At 38.8% G+C, this 16,612-nt stretch overlaps 1 protein-coding gene across 2 annotated transcripts in view; it reads left to right on the top strand.

Annotated features, from left to right (window-relative positions):
* TACC3 (transforming acidic coiled-coil containing protein 3) overlaps positions 1 to 16,612 on the top strand; it is a 111,592-nt gene that overhangs the window by 37,618 nt on the left and 57,362 nt on the right. For both annotated transcript variants that reach the window (XM_053704230.1, XM_053704229.1), the window contains exons 2-7: positions 8,407 to 8,563; positions 10,621 to 10,757; positions 11,746 to 12,852; positions 14,012 to 14,090; positions 14,395 to 14,602; positions 15,164 to 15,222. In XM_053704230.1, coding sequence (XP_053560205.1) covers positions 8,408 to 8,563; positions 10,621 to 10,757; positions 11,746 to 12,852; positions 14,012 to 14,090; positions 14,395 to 14,602; positions 15,164 to 15,222 — 1,746 coding nt within the window. In that variant the 5' untranslated portion in view covers position 8,407. The remainder of the gene's footprint in view (positions 1 to 8,406; positions 8,564 to 10,620; positions 10,758 to 11,745; positions 12,853 to 14,011; positions 14,091 to 14,394; positions 14,603 to 15,163; positions 15,223 to 16,612) is intronic.

Raw genomic sequence — 16,612 nt, 5'->3', positions numbered from 1 at the left:
GTCCTTAGCTACGATACAATCAGTAAAATAATTTTTAGCCTCTCCTAAACAGACAAAATGTAATTTATCGACTGACCAATTTTGAGCGTCTTTGCTCCACCTCCATCCCAATAAAGAGAGCTCTATCCAAAGCCTATAGCCCCCTTAACAAAGAGCCTCTTATGTTACACTCATGTCAACAGTTTGCAAAAGGAACTCCCCTTGGCTATATCACAATTGCTATGGGTGCACATTTTTAAGAATACAGTAAACACTGCTTATTCAGCGCAGTTGCTCAAAACACATTAACAAGATGGTATATGACCCCCACAAATATTGTAAGATTTTTCCAGGGACAACCAACAAATGTTGGCGGAGTTGCTCTGGCAAAGGCTCTCTAATCCATATATGCTGGGAATACCCGTATATTCAGATCTTATGGAAAGGAGTTTGCAAGGACACCTACTGTGTTTTTATTTAAAGGGACACTAAACCTATTTTTTTTTTTCTTTCATGATTCAGATAGAGCATGCAATTTTCTAATTTACTCCTATTATCAATTTTTCTTTGTTATCTTGCTTTCTTTATTTAAAAAAGCATGAATGTGATGCATAGGAGCCGGCCCATTTTTGTTTGACAACCTGGGTTATGCTTTCTTATTGGTGGGTAAATGTAAGCTTCCAATAAGCAAGCACTATCCATGGTGCTGAACCTACAATGGGCTGGCTGCTAAGGGTTTACATTTCTGCTTTTAAAATAAAGATAGCAAGAGAACGAAGACAAATTGATAATCAGAGTAAATTAGAAAGTTGCTTAAAATTGCATGCTCTATCTGAATCATTTAAGATCAGGTGTCCTGTTAAAGGGACACTGAACCCCAATTTTTTTTCTTTAAAGGACATTTAACAAACACTTTTCATTCACCTCCCTCTAATCACTGGTGCTACAGTACTATTATGAAACCTAGGTTACAGTGCAGGTACGTGAAGGCATTGCTGCACATGTGCACACACACCAGCATTGGAATGTACTGAGATTATTTTCAACATGGTTGCTTATAAAAAAACAATTTTGGTTTTTAATGTCTTAAATGCAAATTGCGGATTACCTTACCTTATGTAAAGTGTTGATAAACTGCGCAAAGCAACAAATACTTGTTATATGGATATCTGCCAAAATACCTTCCTTACTAGATTGGTACCAGGAGATAGATGTTATAATTTCACTACAGATACACACCAGGGTGGATTTGATTTAAATCTGTAGTCAGCATGACTGATTTTAAATCATGGGCTTGATTTTTAGAATAACTTTTCAGATTATTTTTCCAGTTATATGAGCATTACTGATTTTCTTATGTATCATTAGATATGCATAGATCATTAATTGGGAGGTGAACTATCTCCACCTTAATTGGTTAATTAATCATTCCTTTTCTCTTAAGTGTATCCAGTCCACGGATCATCCATTACTTGTGGGATATTCTCCTTCCCAACAGGAAGTTGCAAGAGGATCACCCACAGCAGAGCTGCTATATAGCTCCTCCCCTCACTACCCAGTCATTCTCTTGCAACTCAACAAAGATGGACGTAGTAAGAGGAGAGTGGTGTATTATAGTTTTTTTAACTTCAATCAAAAGTTTATTTTTAAATGGTACCGGAGTGTACTGTTACATCTCAGGCAGCATTAGAAGAAGAATCTACCTGTGATTTCTATGATCTTAGCAGAAGTAACTAAGATCCTTTGCTGTTCTCACATTCTGAGGAGTGAGGTAACTTCAGAGGGGGAATAGCGTGCAGGTTTTCCTGTAATAAGGTATGTGTAGTTAACATATTTCTAGGGATGGATTTTCTAGAAAAATGCTGCTGATACCGGATTAATGTAAGTTAAGCCTTAAATGCAGTGATAGTGACTGGTATCAGGCTTTTTAACAGATACATACTCTTATAAAAGTGTAATATAAAACATTTGCTATCATGTTAATCGTTTTTATATATGTTTGGTGACAAAACTTATTGGGGCCTAGTTTTTTGTTTTTTTTCCACATGGCTGGCTTGATTTTTGCCTAGTAAATGGCTTTCCACTGTTGCAATATGAGTGGGAAGGGCCTATTTTAGTGCTTTTCTGTGCAGATAAAAATACTGACAGACATTCAGCTACCCTCTGCATGATACAGGACATCTCTGAAGGGCTCAAAAGGCTTCAAAGTCGTGTTTGAGGAGGGTAACAATCACAGTAGACTGTGGCAGTTGTACATCAGGGACGCCCATAGCGATTACTTTGCAGGACATGGCTGCAATCATGAATAATACCCTGTCAGTGGTATTATCCAGATTGCTTGAATTGAGGGGCAAGCCCGATAGCTCTGGGGTTAGACGAGATACAGAGCGCGTAGATGCTGTAAGAGCCATGTCTGATACTGTGTCACAATATGCAGAACCTGAGAACGGAGAGCTTCAGTCTGTGGGTGACGTCTCTGAATTGGGGAGACCTGATTCAGAGATTTCTCATTTTAAATTTAAGCTTGAGAACCTCCGTATATTGCTTGGGGAGGTATTAGCTGCTCTGAATGACACTGACACAATTGCAGTGCCAGAGAAATTGTGTAGGCTGGATAAATACTATGCAGTGCCGGTGAGTACTGATGTTTTTCCAATACCTAAAAGGCTTACAGAAACTAAGTAAGGAGTGGGATAGGCCCGGTGTGCCCTTTTCCCCACCTCCTATATTTAGAATTTTTTTTCCAATAGATGCCACTACACGGGCCTTATGGCAGACTGTCCCTAAGGTGGAGGGAGCAGTTTCTACTTTAGCAAAGCGTACCACTATCCCGGTTGAGGACAGTTGTGCTTTTTCAGATCCAATGGATAAAAAAATTAGAGGGTTACCTTAAGAAAATGTTTATTCAACAAGGTTTTATTTTTTACAGCCCCTTGCATGCATTGCGCCTGTCACTCCTGCGGCGGCATTCTGGTTTGAGGCCCTGGAAGAGGCCATCTATACAGCTCCATTGACTGAAATTGTTGACAAGCTTAGAACTCTTAAGCTAGCTAACTCACTTGTTTCTGATGCCATTGTTCATTTGACTAAACTAGCGGCTAAGAATTCCGGATTCGCCATCCAGGCCCGTAGGGCGCTATGGCTTAAATCCTGGTCCTTTCAAGGGGCAGACCTTATTCGGGCCTGGTTTGAAAGAAATTATTGCTGACATTACTGGAGGTAAGGGTCATACCCTTCCTCAGGACAGGGCCAAATCTAAGGCCAAACAGTCTAATTTTCGTGCCTTTTGAAATTTCAAGGCAGGTGCAGCATCAACTTCCTCTGCTTCAAAACAAGAGGGAACTTTTGCTCAATCCAAGCAGGCCTGGAAACCTAACCAGTCCTGGAACAAGGTCAAGCAGGCCAGAAAGCCTGCTGTCTTTTTCTCTCTCTCTTTTTCTCTCTCTTTTTCTCTCTCTTTTTCTCTCTCTCTTTTTCTCTCTCTCTTTTTCTCTCTCTCTTTTTCTCTCTCTCTTTTTCTCTCTCTTTTTCTCTCTCTCTTTTTCTCTCTCTCTCTCTCTCTCTCTCTCTCTCTCTTTTTCTCTCTCTTTTTCTCTCTCTTTTTCTCTCTCTTTTTCTCTCTCTTTTTCTCTCTCTTTTTCTCTCTCTTTTTCTCTCTCTTTTTCTCTCTCTTTTTCTCTCTCTCTCTCTCTCTCTCTCTCTCTCTCTCTCTCTTTTTTTCTCTCTCTCTCTCTCTCTCTCTCTCTTTTTCTCTCTCTCTCTTTTTCTCTCTTTTTCTCTCTCTCTCTCTCTCTCTCTCTCTCTTTTTCTCTCTCTCTCTCTCTCTCTCTCTCTCTCACTCTCTCTCTCTCTTTTTCTCTCTCTCTCTCTTTTTCTCTCTCTCTCTCACTCTCTCTCTCTCTTTTTCTCTCTCTCTCTCTTTTTCTCTCTCTCTCTCTTTTTCTTTCTCTCTCTCTTTTTCTTTCTCTCTCATCATATCTCAGGGATATCTTCTGGACTTCAAAGCTTCTCCTCCACAAGGGAGATGTCACCTTTCAAGATTATCTGCAAACCAGATAAAGAAAGAGGCATTCCTAAGCTGCGTACAAGATCTCCTTGTAATTTGAGTGATCCATCCAGTTCCGCGGACGGAACAAGGACAGGGGTTTTATTCAAATCTGTTTGTGGTTCCCAAAAAAGAGGGAACCTTCAGACCAATTTTGGATTTAAAGATCCTAAACAAATTCCTCAGAGTTCTGTCATTCAAGATGGAAACTATTGGATACATTTTACCCATGATCCAAGAGGGTCAGTACATGACCACAGTGGACTTAAAGGATGCTTACCTTCACATTCCGATTCACAAGAATCATCAGTTCCTGAGGTTTGCCTTTCTAGACAGGCATTACCAATTTGTAGCTCTTCCATTCGGGTTGGCTACAGCCCCAAGAATTTTTGCAAAGGTTCTGGGCTCACTTCTGGCCTAAGACCGCGAGGCATAGCGGTGGCTCCTTACCTGGACGATATCCTGATACAGGCGTCAAGCTTTCAAATTGCCAAGTCTCATACAGAGAGAGTTCTGGCATTCCTGAGGTCGCATGATTGGAAAGTGAACGAAGAAAAGAGTTCTCTATCTCCTCTCACGAGGGTTTCCTTCCTAGGGACTCTTATAGATTCTGTAGAAATTAAAATTTACCTGACGGAGTCCAGGTTATCAAAACTTCTAAATGCTTGCCGTGTTCTTCACTCCATTCCGCGCCCCACGGTGGCTCAGTGCATGGAAGTAATCGGCTTAATGGTAGCGGTGATGGACATAGTGCCATTCGCGCACCTGCATCTCAGACCGCTGCAATTATGCATGCTCAGTCAGTGGAATGGGGATTACACAGATTTGTCCCCTCTACTAAATCTGGATCAGGAAACCAGAGATTCTCTTCTCTGGTGGTTATCTCGGGTCCACCTGTCCAAGGGTATGACCTTTCACAGACCAGATTGGACAATTGTAACAGATGCCAGCCTTCTAGGTTGGGGTGAAGTCTGGAACTCCATGAAGGCTCAGGGTTCATGGACTCAGAAGGAGAAACTCCTCCCAATAAATATTCTGGAGTTAAGAGCGATATTCAATGCTCTTCTTGCTTGGCCTCAGTTAGCAACACTGAGGTTCATCAGATTTCAGTCGGACAACATCACGACTGTGGCTTACATCAACCATCAAGGGGGAACTAGGAGTTCCCTAGCGATGTCGGAAGATAATTTGCTGGGCAGAGACTCACTCTTGCCACCTGTCAGCGATCCATATCCCAGGTGTAGAGAACTGGGAGGCGGATTTTTTAAGTCGTCAGACTTTTCATCCGGGGGAATGGGAACTCCATCCGGAGGTGTTTGCTCAATTGGTTCTCCGTTGGGGCAAACAAGAATTGGATCTCATGGCGTCTCGCCAGAACGCCAAGCTTCCTTGTTACGGATCCAGGTCCAGGGACCCAGAAGCGGCACTGATAGATGCTCTAGCAGCGCCTTGGTTCTTCAACCTGGCTTATGTGTTTCCACCGTTTCCTCTGCTCCCTCGTCTGATTGCCAAAATCAAACAGGAGAGCATCGGTGATTCTGATAGCGCCTGCGTGGCCACGCAGGACCTGGTATTCAGACCTAGTGGACATGTCATCCTTTCCACCATGGACTCTGCCTCTGAGACAAGACCTTCTAATACAAGGTCCTTTCAATCATCCGAATCTACTTTCTCTGAGACTGAGTGCATGGAGATTGAATGCTTGATTCTATCAAAGCGTGGCTTCTCCGAGTCAGTAATTGATACCTTAATACAGGCACGAAAGCCTGTCACCAGGAAAATTTACCACAAGATATGGCGTAAATATCTTCATTGGTGTGAATCCAAGAATTACTCATGGAGTAGGGTTAGGATTCCTAGGATATTGTCCTTCCTCCAAGAGGGTTTGGACAAAGGATTATCAGCTAGTTCTTTAAAGGGACAGATTTCTGCTCTGTCTATTCTTTTACACAAGCGTCTTGCAGAAGTTCCAGACGTTCAGGCATTTTGTCAGGCTTTAGTTAGAATTAAACCTGTTGCTCCTCTATGGAGCATAAACTTGGTTCTTAAAGTTCTTCAAGGGGTTCCGTTTGAACCCCTTCATTCTATTGATATAAAACTTCTATCATGGAAAGTTCTGTTTCTGATGGCTATTTCCTCGGCTCGAAGAGTCTGTTATCTGCCTTACATTGTGATTCTCCTTATCTGATCTTGCATTCAGATAAAGTTGTTCTGCGTACAAAAACTGGGTTTTTACCTAAGGTGGTTTCTAACAAGAATATCAATCAAGAGATTGTTGTTCCATCATTATGTCCTAATCCTTCTTCAAGAAGGAACGTCTTTTGCGTAATCTAGACGTAGTCCGTGCCTTGAAGTTTTACTTACAGGCTACTAAAGATTTTCGCCAAACATCTAACCTGTTTGTTGTTTACTCTGGACAGAGGAGAGGTCAGAAGGCCTCGGCAACCTCTTTTTGGCTTCGGAGTATAATCAGTTTAGCCTATGAGACTGCTGGACAGCAGCCTCCTGAAAGGATTACAGCTCATTCTACTAGAGCTGTGGCTTCCACCTGGGCCTTTAAAAATGAGGCCTCTGTTGAACAGATTTGCAAGGCTGCAACTTGGTCTTCCCTTCATACTTTTTCCAAATTTTCAAAATTTTCATACTTTTGCTTCTTCGGAGGCTGTTTTTGGGAGTCAGGTTCTACAGGCAGTGGTTCCTGCCTTGTCCCTCCCATCATCCGTGTACTTTAGCTTTGGTATTGGTATCCCACAAGTAATGGATGATCCGTGGACTGGATACACTTAACAAGAGAAAACATAATTTATGCTTAGCTGATAAATTTATTTCTCTTGTAGTGTATCCAGTCCACGGCCCGCCCTGTCCTTTTCAGGCAGGTCTAAATTTTAATTAAACTACAGTCACCACCCCCAAGGCAGAACATGCTGTGATCTGAGATGTCATCGCAGAAAATGCAACATGTCTGCAGAAAAAGAATGGGACACATGAGGGAATAGTTAGCACATTAGTTTTGCAGCACTGCTCCACAACAGGCTATTCTTTAAACAGCACTTTGCTGCATTGTGTACATTTTTCCTTAACACAGTGCAGCCACAGCAAAGCACTGTTTTTGAAGAGAACAGTCAAATACGGGGTAGCACTGCAAAGGAGCAGCGCATTGATGGATGACTGCCTCTTTTTTTTAACTACTCCAATATAATATATAAAACTTTAATTAGCTTTATTCTCCAGTTAATCAGTATATTGCATTTTAGCTGGTGCGTTAGTATAGCTGCCTAATTTAATATTGCATTTAATTTCAAAATGACCTGTAGAAAAAATTTGACTAAATGTCATTGCAGAAAGTGAAAAAAACTTCTGCCTCTGGGGTCACCACTGCACCCTATGGTTTCTCCTTTCTCGTCTTGTTTCGGTCGAATGACTGGATATGGCAGTGAGGGGAGGAACTATATAGCAGCTCTGCTGTGGGTGATCCTCTTGCAGCTTTCTGTTGGGAAGGAGAATATCCCACAAGTAATGGATGATCCGTGGACTGGATACACTACAAGAGAAATAAATTTATCAGGTAAGCATAAATTATGGTTTTTTTTTTTTAAATGTCAGTTTTTCAGACCCGATCTCTGTGCTCTTCTGAGCGGGTCTTTTTTTATTACACAGCGCATCGGGCCAGCTGTATAGTCTAAGCCCCTGCACTTAGTGTTATGGCGCGGTCGGGCCGGGCTGGGCTGTGACTATACAGCTGGCCTGATGCGCTGTGTAATAAAAACAGACCCGCTCAGAGCAGGTCTGAAAAACTGACATATTTTAAAAAAATTAAAAGGGAATATAAGCTTTTATAATGATAGCACTAATATAATGTTATATAATTCTGCACTATGTGCAGAATTATATAACATTATTTTTTTAGGTTTACTGTCCCTTTAATATAACTGTTGGTTATGCAAAACTGGGGAATGGGTAATAGAGGGATTTTCTGTTTAAACAGTAAAAAGTCTGGTGTAGACTTTCAAGCAAAACCGATAAGAAAATTTTAAACAACTTTCCAATTTATTTTTATCTCTGCATTTTGATAGTTTTTTTTTCTTCACAGCTAGACAGTGCTAGTTCATGTGTGCTGTATGGATAGCATTGTGCTCACTTCTGTGGAGATAGTCAGCAATGCATGTCTGTCAAAATAACTGAAATAAGGGGTAGTCTGCAGATGCTTGGGTACAAGGTAATCGCAGGGGTAAAATGTATATTAATATAACTGATTATACAAAACTGGGGAATGGGTTAGAAAGGGATTATCTATTTTTTTTTTTTTTTTTTTTTTTTTTTTTAAAAACCATAAAAATTCTGGACTGTCCCTTTAACACTTAACAAATTGTTTTCCTCTTTAGAATGAGTCTGCAAGCCTTGAATGATGAAAACAGCAGAAATGATCTAATGTTGGAGTCGTGTGACATCCTGTTTTCACCTCCACAGCCTACAGGAAGACCTTCTATTCTTCGTCCATCACAGAAAGAAAATCTGCCACCAAAAAGTGCGATTATGAAGGTGAGCTAATGTTTTAAAATTAGATTCTAGTGATATTCTAAGAACTGTTTTATTCATCGTAGTTTTAAAAAGGAGTATTTATTCACTAGATAGGGGCTCCCTATGTAAATGTTTAACTGCAATGTTTGTTTTTTTATTATTACAATAAAATACTACTTTAATACTTTAAAATTAATTTATTTTTAAAATTAAAATTGCAGGTTAACTTTTTTTTTTTTTTTTTTTTTTTTTTTTTTTTTAAACAAGCAGTTAAGTGGCTGTTTTTTAAATAACTAAAAATGTTTGCAAGTATAAATATATAATTAACAAGTACATAATAAGACAATGCAAAAACACTACTCTGAATTTCAAATAAGCAATAGTTTTCTGATTCTTTTTTTTTAATTTTTTTTGCCCCCCCCCACCCTTAATTTCTGGCCCCCTGTACCATGTGTTAGGGTATTTGCATATGTCTGATAGCTAAGTTTGCTCATTCTCAGTGGGGGCTGGTGCCTCAAAGTGTGTATTTACAATTTGTGTTTTTTTTTTTTTTTTTTGTTTTTTTTTATACACAATTTAATAATGGAAGTGAAATGGAAAGTGTCTTAAAATTGCATTTGCTTTTTTGACTCCTGATATTTTATTTTGACTTTAGTGTCCCTTAAACTTTGTATAGTTTACTTCTATCAAATTTGCCTCCATTCTTGTAAGAGTACACCTGGCTAGGCGCTGGAGCAGCAATACTGGGTGCTAGCTGGTTATTGGTGACTACACACATACCTTGTCATTGGCTCATTAAATGTGTTCATCTAGGTCAGTAACTAACCTTGGCACCCCTAATGTTATATAACTACATTTCCTATGATGGTCAACTAGACTGCAGAGTGCCGAAGCATCATGGGAAATGTGGTTTCAAAACCTCTGGCTTGCCAAGGTTAGCTATCCCTGATCTAGGTACTAGTAGTACATTGCTTCTCTGGGGCTTTACTCTTTAACCAAAAGTTTTTAATGTTCACTATATTATCTACAGTGAAACATGCTGCATAGGATGTTGGGTTTCACTCCTTTGTTAATTTACATTTGAAATTAAGTCACCCACAGTGCTGGTGGTGAAGTGGTGATTTTTATGTACTAGCAATGTCTGAGAATATGAATAATGCAAATCTTCATGAAAGTATAACACGCAGACCGAGACACATTCTTTAGGTCCTCCCAGAGAAGTCTGTATTGCGCCGTATACAAGTTTTCCCCCTATATTTCAGATGCATTGATGTGCCGGGAGTCTAAACTGTGGCAGATGGGTAATGTGTGTGTCACTGCTTCATATTTCTCTGGAATATAGTGGTGCTATGCATATCCTACACAGTTTAGGCCTTTCCATCTGCTCCCACATGTCTTGTATAGACTTTGCCTTAGTTTTGACATTACAAATGTAAGGGGAAAAAAATGTGCTCAAACATATATTTATTACTATACAAAGATTATGCACTGATGCGTTTTAGTTTTTAATAGAAGTGTTTTTGCAATATACTTCAATTAGCAAAACTGATTCTAGTAAGTTTACTGTTCAGTGACATATGCACATATGCTTTTAGGGCTCATGCACTAATAGTCAAAAAATACACCTTGGCCACCAGCAGTGGCTTATGACACCAATTACCTCACAGGCGTACTACCACCAGCTCTCTGAGCTTGAATACTGGTACATGTGTATATACCGCTGAAAAACAAATACCCCTGCTAACTTCTCAAGGCTAGCACTGTCACATATCTGCTCCTAATTGGCTTTATTAGATAACTGCACAACAGTGCCTTTTTATAGTATATTTGACAATGGATAGCCTTGTCTGAGGACTAAAGCCCTGGATTGGCTCCTTTAAATATAGCAAATGGTGGGGGGAGTTTGGCCATTGAAAAATAGCAGTAAAAAGGTAAATTTTGTCTTATAAACCTTAATTGCCTTTGTAATTACAAGGTGTGCGTTGTCCCTGTTTTATAAGCTTGTCTGCCATTTGCTTCTATTCTGTAATGGGTTTTATCAGTAGGTATGTTCATTGCTTTTTTTTATTATTTAAAAGGTAAGTTTTCAAACACCAATGAGGGATCCACAGACACAGCGGATTATGACGCCAAATTCTTTAAGCAAACATGACAATTTTACGCTGGAAGACTGTACTCAAGCGCTGCAGCAGCTGCATCTATCAAACGCTACAGGGCAAGTAAAACTATTTTTTTCCATTTAGCAAAGGTGTGAATGATTTATTTCCAAGTTTGATATGTCTTAAACTATATATATAATTTTTTTTTTCAATGGAAACAATGCATTAAATTAAAGTATCCTTTCAATCACAGAAATAAATAATGCATGTCTGTTTCTGTGGAGTGTTGGAGGCCAAATCCAGATTGCAATGGATCAAGGAGGGAGTTTATAATGTGAGGAAATAGGATAAACGTATACATGAGCCTTTCCAGAAGTTACGTAGTGTAAACACTGATAGGAAGGTACTCACAGGAAACTGAAGGAAGTGCAAAGAACTTGAGTATCTGATACTTGGTAGCTTTGTTCTTCTTGGTGCTAACAAAGTGATAAGCACATGCTTTTTAACCCTTAAAGTGAAGGTAAACTTTGATGAATGAAAGCCTGGTTTTTAAAAATACTATTAAAAACCAGGGCACTTTTATTCATCAAAGTTTACAAAGCAGCCATTTTGTTTAAAAACTTCTCTCCTCTTCACAGCCAGAGCAGCTTCCCCTGCCCGGAGATCCTCTCTTCACACGTCGGCAATGACTAATCCGGCTTTCTCCAATCACGGCATGGCCTCAGGCAATGTTACTTCTGGTGGGAAAGCCGTGATTGGAGGAGGTCGGATTAGTCATTGCTGATGTGTGAAGAGATGATCTCCGGGCGGGGGAAGCTGCTCCAGCTGTCAAGAGAAGGTACGCTTTTAAAAAAAAAAAATGGCTGCTTTGTTAACTTTGATGGATGAATGAAAGTGCCCCTGTTTTTAATAGTATTTTTTAAAACCGGGCTTGCTCATTCATCAAAGTTTACCTTCACTTTTATGTATGTATGTATTCCCCCTCCCTCCACCCCCTCTTTCTTACCAGATCTTGGCACTTACAGTGAGTTATTAGATGTTTCTAATTTCCCTTTAAGTCCAGCACAAATTTTACTGAGTTTATTTTTATTTTTTTACCTTCAGGTTGTGTTTAGAGGAACCAATAAAATTAACAGAGGACTGCAGCAATGACCAATCCACTATTTTACCAGATGCAATACCAGTTAAAAGTGGTGCTTATAGCATTGATTTTGATGATTTGGATAACATCAATCCTTTCAAGACTACCAACAAAATGTGCAATTCACCTGTAAAATCTGAATGCAATTCTGCAGAAAGCTCACAAAGTGACCATTCTTTAGAGACACTGGAGATTAAAAAACCATTTGAGGAAGCACCTGTGAATGTTTGTTTTCAAAAGGAAGATAGTGTGAAAGTTTCCCTTCCAAATATCATACCTACAGGTCAGACCTGTTCAGACAGTGAAGTTTTAAGTACATCTGATAAAATTAGTACAGTAGACAACACCCTTTCTCTGACAGTTGGGTCAGATACTCCAGAAACTGTTTCCAATCTAAATGCTGCAAGTTGCCTTGAACATGCATCTGTTCCATTTGAGAAAGAGCGGTCTTCTGCAGCAGATAATGAAGTGGATCATGTAGCTAAAGGAGACCTAAGTGAATGTTTAAAGGATGTTCCAAATTCTCCCCCACTCCCAAAGGGTTCTTACAAGTTTGATCCTGACCAGCTAGATATGGTTGATCCATTTAAAACTGGAGGTTCAAAACTACAAAATTCACCACCTTGCGGGAGTAAACCACCTTCATCAGAAGATAAGGCTAAAGCGGAGCCAATGAAGTTGGAGTTTGATTTTGGTGATGGGAATGCTCCTGTCAGAAAGCCACCACCCAAAAAACTAGGAAAGAGACCCGGTGTAAAGCCAGCACCCAAGAAGCTAGCTGCTGCTTGCGAGAAGACCTCTGAAAAGCCTAAAGAACAAAATGTAATGCCGCAAGAGGAAATCCCTGTTCCCAAAGCAGCATATGCTTTTGATTGGGAAAAGTATGATGATCCAAACTTTAATCCGTTTGGTTGTGGAGGCTCAAAAATCACGAGTTCTCCTGCTATGTCAAAGGTTGGCAATGAAAGCACTGCCAACATGGCGAGCCAGACGCCGGTCGAATCTCCAAGTAAAATTACTTCTGACCAACCTGAAGTTGTTAAAGTAATAAATGTAGTTAATGAAAATGAGTGAGTATTATAACTTGCACAGTAAAATTTCTCAAACTGGATTAGTCCTATCTATATTTGAGTTGTATAAACTCTGCCTGCAGTGCATTTGATAGCAAAAGGGTATAAACCGGTTGATACAATTGTAGATTAGGTCATCTAAACAGTGCCATTGCTGACAAACTTGTATTCCACCTTTTTTTTTCTAGATGCACAGGCTAACTGCTTCTTCTTATTAAAGCAACTAAGTTATGTAAAATCACTTGTCCCTAACCATTGCATGAACACTATGGTTGTAATGCAAATTATCACAATTTCTTGTTGAATAATTTTTTTATTTTTTTTTTTCCTGCTCCCTTCCATATTGCCAGCTAGCATGAATACTAATGCATTCTCAGAATTATTAGCCTTTGTTGCCTAAAGCAGAAATCCCTTATTTGGTCTTGTACTCTATAAACAAGGTAAAATGTCCCAACAGGTGAGGTAACAAAAGTACCCAATTTACATTTTTATCTGTAAATGGCCATAAAGCTACTTCATACAGACTTCTACAAAAAAAATTGAAATTCACCAGTTATGCCTATTCTGTTCACTACAAAGTGTTTCTCCTGTGAGTTACTCCTTTATTGTGTAAGGTTTGCTGCCCAATAATATAGTTGTGAAAAACAAATTAAAAGGACCGTAAAGTCAATCGATTTAAGTTTAATTTGGATAGATCGTAACATTTTTAACAACTTTCCAATATACCTCTTATCAATTTTGATCAGTTCTCAAGGTACTTTTTTGTTAAAGAGTTAAACCTAGGCAAGCTCAGGAGCGTGCACGTGTTTATAAAATTGCTATAAACAGACAGCTTTCATAGAATGCTACAGATATATGGCAGCAGGATTTACTACTGTTGCAAAAAATGTTTAAAACAAACACTGTTGCCATGTGGCTACAGACACCTGCACGCTCCTGATCTCACCTAGGATTAACTCTTTAACAAAGGATGCCAAGAGAACTAAGCAACATTGAGAAGTAAATTAGAAAGTTTAAAATGCCATGCGCTATCTGAATTATGAACCTCTAAAAACCTGCTGCCTTTTAGGATCCCATGTTTTTTATGTCTTGCAAAGAAATCTTAGTTCTAGTCACCGCCTTCAAATCGCACATTTTAAAATGTTTATTAACTATTCAGGAAAGTCCAACAAAGAGCTTCATGTGAAGATGAAGAAAATTCAAGGAATTTGGCTGCAGCTCCTTCAAACGACAAAGAGGTAATTTCTATTTATTTTTATAAAGTACGTGCACTAACTCAATTGTAATAAAGAATTTTGGTCTCTGCAAAAAAAGTTTCAAACCAGTTTTAGTAACAAAAAAGCTTTTTAAATAGTAATCATTTGTACATTGCAGAGTCAAACATTTTTTTCCTGTAACCTGATTGCAATATTTAGCTTTCACTTTGAGCTATGCAAAAATTCTGTCTGGTGGTGGGGTAAAAATATGTTGCGTCTGTTTATTTAAAAAATGCTTTAGGAAGATTTTGATGGTTCTAGCTCTATTTATTGTGTATATATTTAGGAAGAAAATCCCAGTATTATCGTAGAAAGTGTGGGCAAGGGTGAAACATCTTTCAAGAATGACAGAGAGATGACTGAGGTTAATCCAAAATTAGATGCTGCAGTGGAATCTCAAGAGTTCAAACCAGCCACAGAAATGGACTTTATTCCAGCCACAGAAATGGACTTTATTCCAGCCACAGAAATGGGATTTAAACCTGCTACAGAAAGTAAGTTTCAATATTTTGTTGGCTCTTGTATAAGAAAGTGTGGTAATTTTAAAGGGCCATTCTAGTGGGGGAGGAGGGATATTCTAATAGGGAAAAGTAATGTTGGCATTAGTGACACCGCAAGTGTTTACACTCCCCAAACACATGGTTAAAATACTGCTCAGAAACCACAGGGAACGTTTAGTTCAAAGTAAAATGGCCACTTAGCCAATCTGCAGCATAGCTCAGCTGGCTTAATTATTACTGCTCATTTGCTCACTGGCCTGGTCTACTTAGGACCAGCAGTTCTCTGTGGCTCCTGAAAGTACTTTGTTAACCTCCCATTTTAAAGGGTTAAACAGATGTGCATCATCACTAGTGGTAAAATTACTTGCTATGATGAATTGGTGTCTGATTTTTATTTAATTTTTGATTCCCCTTTATTACTAGAATAGTGTTTCAAAAAGAAGAAATTGCGTGCTTAATATAAGCATTCAACTTTGTTTTATTGGATCATTATTAGATTTTTTTTTTTTAAAGTGCTTTTTTTTATTTATTAATCTTAATGCTTGCTATTTTCAGTTGAAGGCTTTGGCTTGCCAATTGAATTTGATTATCTGGAGAATTTTGGTACATCCTCCGTAAGTATTTTTGCATATGCCAGTATAAGTTATCAATGTCTTTCTATATGTTTACCACTAATTGTAAATGTACTTGTTGTTGTTATACTTCCTTGCTGCACTAGTTGAAAAGCACAGCTCTAAATCATATAATAAAGAAACCCAAATACAATTTTAAATAGGAATTTTAATGCAAATAGGACAATTCTTTACTGTCATTTTTGCATTACGTACCCTAGAACTGGATTTAAATGGACTTGAAACCACATTTTTTTTTTTTTTTTAAATTCATGATTTAGATAGAGAATACAATTTTAAAAAACTTTCCAGTTTACTTATTACGATTATCTACTTTGCTTTTTGTATCTGTTGTTGAAAAATAGATCTAGATAGGCTCAGAAGAGCTAGCTGCTGATTGGTGGCTGCATAAATATCTTATTGGCCTATTGATGTGTTCTGCTTCCAGTATTGCATTGCTGCTTCTTAATAAGATACCAAGAGAATGAAGCAAAATTCATAATGGAAGTAAATTGGAATGTTATTTTAAATTGTATTCTGTGTCTGAATAAGAAAATACATTTTTTTGGGTTTCATGTCCCTTTTTTACACCAGGCCTCAAAGTGTGACATAAACTATGCATTTAACACCTTTTGTGGTGGTTAAAGGACCACTCGATGCAGTAGAATTGCATAATCAATAAGTACATAAGACAATGATTTCTTTCCTAAGATATGGTGAGTCAATGGCGTCCTCCATTACTGTTGGGAATATCACTTGTGGCCAGCAGGAAAAGGCGAAGAGCACCACAAACTATTAAGTATCACTCCCCTTCCCACAAACCCCAGTCATTCTCTGCGTCTGTCAATGGAGGAGGTGAAGTTTTTGGTGTCTGAATTTCTTTGCTACAAGCAAGATGTTATTTTGAAAGCCAGAGTAGGTTTGCTTTGAAATTTCCTGTGTTCTGGGTATAGCTGTAGTCCACGTCAATCTCTTCAGTAGAGTAGTGGTGGCTTAAAAGCAGTTAGGAAATTGCAGCAAAGCCCACCTCACAAGTTCCTAACATTGTTGCTGCCCTAAAATATAAAAGCCAGAGTAGGTTTACTCTGTTCCTTTTTCTACAGGTCTCTGGAGTGGTTTCCTCTCATACCGGGTAGACGGTCCTCCTGCCAGACAGCTAGATGCAGGTAAGTATTGTGTGTTTTTTTTTTTTTTTTTTTTTTTGGTAGAGAACCTAAGTCTGCATATAGTGTGGGTCTAGAACCCTGTGGAAAGGGTTAATCTTAGCAGTGGCAGACACTTTTACATGTGAAGAGACAGTTACTTTTGAAGGGATTAACTTTATTTTGGCTTCAGACACTTTATTTCTTGGTTCCGGTTAGGAACTTTGCTCCTTACTAAGGATTTATTGTGG

Source organism: Bombina bombina, chromosome 2 (assembly GCF_027579735.1).
Source record: "Bombina bombina isolate aBomBom1 chromosome 2, aBomBom1.pri, whole genome shotgun sequence".
Taxonomy (NCBI): Eukaryota; Metazoa; Chordata; class Amphibia; order Anura; family Bombinatoridae; genus Bombina; species Bombina bombina.
This window is presented reverse-complemented; position numbering and strand designations above follow the sequence as displayed.